The sequence below is a fragment of the Chrysochloris asiatica genome, unplaced genomic scaffold (assembly GCF_000296735.1).
Source record: "Chrysochloris asiatica unplaced genomic scaffold, ChrAsi1.0 scaffold00127, whole genome shotgun sequence".
NCBI lineage: Eukaryota > Metazoa > Chordata > Mammalia > Afrosoricida > Chrysochloridae > Chrysochloris > Chrysochloris asiatica.
In genome coordinates, this window is record NW_006408645.1 from 2792112 (window position 1) to 2800879 (window position 8768).

An 8768-nucleotide genomic window follows, 5' to 3' on the forward strand; every position below is an offset into this window, starting at 1 on the left:
TTATTCTGCCTCCTGGGATAAAAGACAGGAAGAGCTGCTTTCTTGCCCAGGGGCCTAAGGGCACAAGCAGCCTGTCCATCTTCAGGAAGATGGGCTAAGGACGGGCTCCAGGGGCCCCTGGACAGGGCTGGAGCATTCTCAGAGTCAGCCTGGGCAAGAAGATCTCTGCTGTCCAAGCCCACAACTCCAAGGAGAATCAGTGAGTCTGGGAAGGCAGGGTCTACAGGGGTCCCGGGCCAGCAGAATTTACTTCAGGGCCTCCCGGGTTTGGGACAGGATTCTCTGCTCCAGCTTGGCATACTTTGGGAGGAGGACCTCGTAGACCTGGAGAAGTAGAAGAAGCAGTTTAGAAAAGGAGATGTGCCTCCTGCAACTAACTGTTTTGAACTTGCAATTTAAAAAATTTTACATCCTGAATACTTGCAATTTAATTATTCTGCTGGTCCAAAGAAAAATCATTAATTCATGAGTCGTTCTCAAGCCTATAGTGTAATAATCCTCTTTGAAATATGTGAAATATGACATGAAACCAATTTTTGCTACTAAATCCACAAAGGCAAAAAAAAAAAAAATTCTTTTAGAAATTCTAGGTGACAGTAACTGGAAAAATGGCTGTCTCGCTGCATAGTGGTGGTGTGCAAGTTGGCAGTACAATCCTTTTGGAAAACAACCTGACTTTGCATTTATCTGTACATGTATTGTTGTTAGCTGCCATCAGATTGGCCCCCGACTCATAGTCACTCCAAGCACAATGGGAATGGACAGTTGTAATCCACAGGGTTTGACTTTCAGAAGTAGAGTTTCAGGGCTTTCTTCTTAGTCACCCTACTAAGATGTGTCCAGCATCACAGCAACCAGCAATCCTCCACTAACAGACGGGTGGTGGTTCTGCATCAGATGTACCAGCTGGATACGGAATCTGGGTCTGCTATATAGAAGACAAGCATTCTATTACTGAACCACTACTGAACCGCAAGGTAGGCGGTTCAAACTCACCAGTTGTTCCTCGGAAACCCTATACAGGGTTACTATGAGTTGACTTGATGGCACTTAACAAGTGCCCTCATAATTTGTATAAAGAGACTTGAAAACATCCCTTGACCCAATTATTCTACTTCTGTGAAGCTCTCCTAAGGAAGTGATCCTACATATAGTGTGTCTTGTCTACTGGGGTTCTTCTTAAACTGCACTCTACATTCTAACTAGAACACATTGGTGTTCATTATACTCTCTAGCAAACACAGCCTGTCCACGGAGCAGCTGCAGAGGTTCCTCTTTGATGGGAGACCATCAACTAGTCTAGGTAGCAATCCAAAAGTGGGTTTCTGTTTCCCTGCCTTTCCGAGGTTACAGCTCAGGTGAAAGAGATGAGATCCACATTGTACAGGTGCAAGAACCAGCTGGCTTTGAAATTCATGGTAGTCAGGAGTACTCGGTAACAGTTCCATGGGCAAGAGATGAGCCCATCATGAGGTAGCGCACCCAGGAAAGCACAAAGTATGACTTTCCATCACAGTGTTTCCAGTGGAGGTTGAGTTTCCCCATCAAAGGTCTTTTGACAATGTTGCTTAGTAATGTATTTCGCTGTTACATTGTCTTCCAACCTCCCGAGAAATAGAGCTCCAATTAACCAGAGGTCAACTTCTCAGGCAGAATAGGAAAGGGTTTTGTTAGCCTTTTACCCATATTGGGTTAATTGATAAAAAGAGAGGCGACTGCTCTAAGGTATAGGAAACGGTCACGTAAACTAGGGTTAGTGCACTGGATAGAATATTATGCCGTCATTAACAATAATGTGTTAGTGGTTGCCAAGGGCTGGAGGAGGAGCCATTGCACGGCTGTTGAGGGTGAAGGAGGAAGTTAGAAATGGATACGGGTGAAGGCTGCTGGTGCTGCGGATTCAGTTCCCACACATAGTGACCCTGTACAGGGTTTCCAAGGCAAATGTTTTGTTACATACATATTTACCACAATTGCTCAAAAATAATGAGTATGGGAATAAAAATACTTACGACGTTATAATGTTGAATTTAAAAAAAAAAATCAGGCTACAAAATTATATACAGTGTGCTGTAAAAAGCGAAACCCGAAAGAAAAACGACCAGAAACAGAACCCATGTTCTTCTTCTTCCTAATCCTTTTTTCTTTTCAAAACTGCTTTTTGCCCGTGACTCTGCAAGTCTGACCTTAGAAATGTAGACACACATCAGGTTGTATTACATGCTGTATTGTTTTATTGTGTATGTATGGTTGTATATTACATGTTGTATTGTTTTATTGTGTATGTATGGTTGTATATTACATGTTGTATTGTTTTATTCTGTATGTATGGTTGTATATTACATGTTGTATTGTTTTATTGTGTATGTATTATTGTATATTATATGTTGTATTGTTTTACTGTGTATGTATGGTTGTATATTATATGTTGTATTGTTTTATTGTGTATGTATTGTTGTATATTACATGTTGTATTGTTTTATTGTGTATGTATTATTGTATATTACATGTTGTATTGTTTTATTGTATATGTATTATTGTACATTACATGCTGTATTGTTTTATTGTGTATGTATTATTGTATATTACATGTTGTATTGTTTTACTATGTATGTATTATTGTACATTACATGTTGTATTGTTTTATTGTGCATGTATTATTGTATATTATATGTTGTATTATTTTATTGCATATTATTGTATATTACATGTTGTATTGTTTTATTGTGTATGTATGGTTGTATATTACATGTTGTATTGTTTTACTGTGTATGGTTGTATATTACATGTTGTATTGTTTTATTGTGTATGTATTATTGTATATGTTGTATTGTTTTATTGTGTATGTATTATTGTACATTACATATTGTATTGTTTTACTGTGTATGTATTATTGTATATTATATGTTGTATTGTTTTATTGTGTATATATTATTGTACATTACATGTTGTATTGTTTTACTGTGTATATATGGTTGTATATTACATGTTGTATTGTTTTACTGTGTATGTATTATTGTACATTACATGTTGTATTTTTTTATTGTGTATGCTCTGTAGCATATTACATGTTGTATTACAGACGAATGACACAAGCTCAAGGAATCCAGATTTTCCACCCATCATGGGACTCACAAGTAATGCCACTAGTAGCTCATGATGATCCTGTTGTTGTTAATTGCTGTCCCACATTCCTTCTTAATTTGATTTAATGAGTTCTGGTCAAGTCTTTCTAATTAAGTGATTATGCAAGTAGGGCGTAACCTTGGTGCAGCTGGGCCTCTCTGTCAGCAAAGGCTCAGGGAGGGCTTCACAGGTCGTCAGAACCGGTGAGAAGGTGCCTGTGGTGTCTAAATCTCTGAGTCTGAGCTGCCTAGGAGTGTTTAGAGAAATAAATCCCTTTGTTCCTCGAAATGGACACAATCCGAGCGATGTTCTGGGTCTACCTTGTGAAGTGCTTTGAAATCTTTTAGAAAAATAAACCCCATAGATAAAACAAAGCAAGAGGTAAGAACAGGTGGCCCTTATGAAGAGGGCCCAGGAGAGGAATCTTAGGCTGAAGGTGAAGGAGTCATGGAAGTGAAGTAAGGGGGCTTCAGTTTTCTCTCCATGGAGGAGAGCGCAATACAGTCCAGCTGAGCTGAGGATGTACACGCTGCCACTGTGTGAGTTTCCACCTATCACAAGCGCTGCACTGGGCACCATAAAAAGAAGACAGGACGTGGACCTGCTCTCAAGGAGCTGTATTACAGGCCAGTCTACAAAGAGGTCACTGGTGCCAACACTGTAGATTGGCGCTGACTGCAACCCAGTGTTGAGAAGGACTGTGAACTTACATTTGGCTTTGGTTGTAAAGAGTTTTCACTCTGTTGTGTTGTGTTGTGCAGTGTTTCTTTCTGTTGTGCACAGGGTCCCCATGAGTCACTACCAACTAGATGGCACTTCACCACCACCACCACCAAAATCATGGTGCTTCTCCCCCCACCCCCTTCTCAGAGGCTTATTTTATTTCTACAGACTGCAGTGAATTGACTTCAAAACTTTGAATATGATTTTGAGATCTCCATTTGCCACATGGAGAACAAAGGATTTATGTAATGGGAATGGCCCCAAGTTCAGCCCTGATCATGAACATTTTTGCTTTTGCTGTTAAGTCGATTCTGACTCGTAGCAAACCTGTATTTCAAAAGAGTGGCTGGCGGATTTGAACCACCAACCTTGCACTTAGTGTTCAGTGCTAATCCTATAGTGCCACCACCAGGTAGACATTAACATTTTTACCTGTCATTAATTGAAAGGCTGGGACAACTACAATTTTCCTTTAAAATTGTACAAGTATGCTGGCTAACATTGATCTTTCCCAAAATACCAAAAATGTGTAACTTTAAAAACTGCTCTGCCATATTATTTTATAGGGACAGTGGCTGTCTTTGCAGGAGAGCAGGTTTTCCAGGTATATGGTGCTTTTTTTTATAAAGTGTGCGCACACAGGCACACAAGCTTGGCTACGAGTCATGAGTTATTCTGGTGCGGGCGTGACAGGGAACATGGTGGTGCACACATTGAGTACTTGCTCCCTGTAATGAGGCAGGTGCCACTGTTTGCTCCCTGAAAGTTTCCCCAACTACCTTCTTTGTTGTTGGCCTCCCTCTAGAAAGAATAAAAGAGCTAGACTCTTCCCCAGTCTTTCTCACAATGAGGGTCAACTATATGATCAGGTGGCAGTCTAGTGGGGGCTTTGGAAGGAATGGACAAGTATTTCTCTTCTTGATATGAAGCATGTGAACAGAGACTGCCCAAACCAACAAGCTGATACCTGGCGGCCCCATGTGTTTCTCAGTACAACTGTACTCCATAGGGATTCCAACAGCAGTAACCTTTTGGAAATAGGTCACCAAGCTTTCCTTCTGAAGTGTCCCTGCATGTATTCACTTTGGTAATCTTTTAGTAGCAGCCAAGTGCTTAACTGTTTGTGCCACGCAGAGTCTCCTCTCTGCTTAAAACCACAGCCAAATTGCTGGCTCTGAAAGCCGATCATGTTGCATGAGGACATGCCGTTTGGAGCAACTGTAGACATCCTGTGACCTTGGAGAGAACATCTTGGGTTGTGCTAGTCAAGAGGTGTGCCTGTGTGCTAACACTTAAGAAAACAGAAGTAAGCACCGTGTTTTTGATGATGGTGGTTGTTAGGTGCCGTCGAGTCGGCTCCAACTCATATTTTTGGTAGTCTGGATTAAACAGACTATTATGAAAGTTAATTTGACTGATTTCTTTCTATCTATCTTTACTTTTTTTCAAGAAGGAAAAAACCAAAATGATGGGAAAATTTAAAATGACATCTGTGGCTCACAGTATGCTTTCATTGTACATCACTTACGTGGAAAAGACACGCAGGAAAATAACCCAGAGCCCGGATATTGGTAAACTACTGAACCAACACTGACGGCTACCTTCAGACTACCATCCTGTTAGCTGAGAAACTCTTTTTAAAGTAGAGCTAAGGATTCTGGGCTTTTTGTTTGTTTTGGTGACTGAAGATGTGCTGGAAGAAGACTGCTAAGTGTTCTTTCAGCTAATACACTGATTTACACTTTACCAAGCACTTTCACCCTCGCCATCTACGTTAGCCTCCCAGCTAATGGGCTAATGGAGGCAGTACAGGTGTTGGCACATACTTCACTGTTAAAAAAACCAGGTTCAGAGAAGGGGAGTGGTGTTTGAGGTCACCTGAAGGCTACATGGTAAGGGAGAGGCAGAAGGATCCGAACTCATATGCCCTTGATCTTAGGGCAGGGTCTCTCCATAGTACTGAGATGGTTTTCAAGCAAAAGGACAAGGGAGAATAAGAGAAGCTTGAGCACACCCACGTGTAGGGGACGTCTGATCACCCAAGAGCCTGAGTCGTTCCTTCCAAGATATGTTGGGGGACAATGCTCCAGGGTGTTTCTACAGGTCTTGTTACTGCTTTTGTTTCAAGGCCATTTGCTATACTAACAGTCTTGGAAGACAGAGATACGTCTCCCTCTGGGGACAAGGGCAGATTTGTTTGCTCTTCAGGATAATAAAGATAATGTCTCCTTTGGGGGCAAAGGTTGGGTAGGGTTAGCTCTGTAAGGTGTTAAGGTTTCTTAAGCTCAGGGGCAGTTGTCACAGACACACTGTATGCACAGATCCACCTGGGTCAACTTCACAGCACTCCTGTGGGATTCAGGGGACCAAAGGAGACCAATGAGGGCATGAAGTTCAGGCTGCCCACTGAGCTAGACTAAAGTCCCTTGTCTCTGACCCAAGAGTCTTATTATGTCTTCTACTGGCAACCAAGAAACTGTACAGGCTCAGTTGTTGGCTTACAAATAGGGTAACTCTCAGACCCTGTACAGTTCTTCACAGGATGCATCCTCCCCTGCCCCTGGGCTGCAAGACCCTTCTGTAAATGGGAACAATGGTGAGGTGGCTGCTGTGGCCCACTGCCCTGATTCGCCTTCAGGAATGAAGACCATACTCTCCCAGCGGCTAAGAGTGCTGCTGGCAGACAACCTTCAGCTGTCAGCCCCCTTTGGGAACTCTTCAGCTATACAGAGCTGCCTCACTCCATCCTGGGGTGGCCCACAGGCAATGACTGGTTGACACTAGGGATAAAGGTTGGTCCCCTCAACCCCATTGGGTAAAATCCAGCTTCAGGACTGGGTGGAAGCTCCATTAAGATTATATCTTCTCCCTCTTTCCTTCCACAAGAGCACCCCCCAATAAATCTCCCACGTCCTAACTGACATCTCAGGATCTGCTTTCCGGGAAACCTAACCTGTGACAAGTGGGGTCTGCCTTCACAGGGACATCCTAGCCTGGGTCACTGCAGTTATCTTGAATCTTGGTTTGAGAATAAACAGTAGATGATCTCAGTAGCTCCTGTAGTCTGGTCCACTGTGAGGCACACACATAGTAAGGGAGGTATGTGCAGTCATCTGACACCTCAGTTAGCACGTCAAGCTTAATGTCAGTGAAAACAAACAACCTACCTTTAAAAAAAATACAGACCCAGTTGGCTTTCACAATGCAAGTGCTTTGACCAAATTCAAATGGTCTCTCACCTGAGCAGCTCCTGGGGTTGGGGTAGCAGCCAATCTGGGACGTGGGGCTAACTTCACAACCTCTGAAAAGGGCACATCTGCTCCAGCTGCAAGACCTAGAAGGGAAAGCTCATTTCAAACCATTACCCATTCCAAATGAAGACGTTAACAGTAAGCAGGCACAGGGGGTCCCGTTGGGGGATGAAATATTACTAAGATGGGATTATGGTGAAGGTTATACAACTTGGGAAGCTTATAAAAAATTACAAAATTGTACACTTACGACTAAATTTCATGTCATATAAATCATACCTCAATAAAGTTTAGAAACAGAACAATTTCAAGCTCAGATTTTTCTTTATTGTGAGGTACTGTAGAGCTGATTTCTATTTACAGTGGCCCCGTGTGACAAGAGTAGAACTGTTCAGAGGGTCTTCTTTTCCCCACAGAACCACTGGGTGGGTTAGAACTCTCAACCTTCCAATTAGCGACTGACTTTGTAAACATTTGCGCCACAAGGGGTCTTCAGACCTCTCTTTAGCAGGGGCCTAGTTTGTCTTGCTCAACATGGTAATGTCCTTTATAGGATGACCAATTAATCTCATCACATAAAAGGAGAGGGAGCCCCTGCCACCCTCCCATGCCCACCACATTCTAGCCCCCCTTGTTGTCTTTCCATTTGTTCTGCCTCAGAACCTTTTCACAGCAAGGCATGTTCTCTCATGTGCTTCTCCCTGTCTCCTAGGTGCAGCTAAAACCATCACTTGTTCAGATGGTGGCTGTGTGCCGTGGAGTTGGTTTCAACTCATAGCGACCCTGTACAGGGTTTCCGAGGCTGTAAATCTTTATGGGAGCAGAAAGCCTCATCTTTCTCCTGCGGAACAGCTGGTAGTTTCGAACTGCTGACCTTGCGGTTCGCAGCTCAATTTGTAACCACTATGCTAACTTGTTCAGGAGTCCCTCACTAATCCTCCAGTTCTCAGTATCATCTGCTTTTTCTCAGTTCCCTTTTCACACCTGTGGCCACATTGTTAGGATGATTGTTTACAGTCCCACCTTTGCTGAACTATAAGCTTCCTGAGGCCAGGGACTGTGTCTCTCTGGCCACCACTCCAGACCCAGTGCCTAGCATACTGCCTGACATACAGGAGGCACTAGATAAACATGCAACAAACAAAGAACAGGGCTGGAAAAGAAGAAAAGTTGCCATAGGTGGGCAGAATACAATGGGGATTGCCAGGCAAATTTAAGTATAAGGTATGACTGACAGAAAACCAAACAGCCACCTGACACCAAGAACGAAGAAGCGTCTCCTGAAGACACGAGGACCAGTTTTCCTAAGAGAACGCTAGAAAATACCAGCTCAGATCTGTATGGAAAGGGAACAGAATGGTGGTGGGGTAGACAGCCTATTCCCTTTTCATACGGAGCTGAACTGAGAGGACTGTGGTCCCATTTCTACTCATAGTTACAGATTGGTTGTGTGGGGAATATCCCCCAGAACCAGTTGGTAAGAAGAGACCTCCAAAGAGTGACTAATCTGCTTTTAGGTGAGGACTGGTGTGCTAGGAATTAACCCAGGATTTGGTTTTAGAGGACAAATCAGGGCAGTATCCCAGGTTACCTCTAGCAACTAAATGGGCAAATATATATATATATAAGTTGTCAAGGACTTCATTCTTCTTGGATCAACTATCAACA

The 8768-nt window shown here is 42.9% G+C and overlaps 1 protein-coding gene across 1 annotated transcript in view; it reads right to left on the reverse strand.

Annotated features, from left to right (window-relative positions):
• Window positions 1–246: 246 nt before the first annotated feature.
• The window catches only part of XYLB (xylulokinase homolog (H. influenzae)), an 80553-nt gene continuing 72031 nt past the window's right edge, over window positions 247–8768 (reverse strand). Inside the window, exons 18-19 of the mRNA XM_006869182.1 lie at window positions 7089–7183; window positions 247–324 (exon numbers count right to left, since the gene is read on the reverse strand). Of these exons, the coding sequence (XP_006869244.1) occupies window positions 247–324; window positions 7089–7183 (173 nt within the window). The remainder of the gene's footprint in view (window positions 325–7088; window positions 7184–8768) is intronic.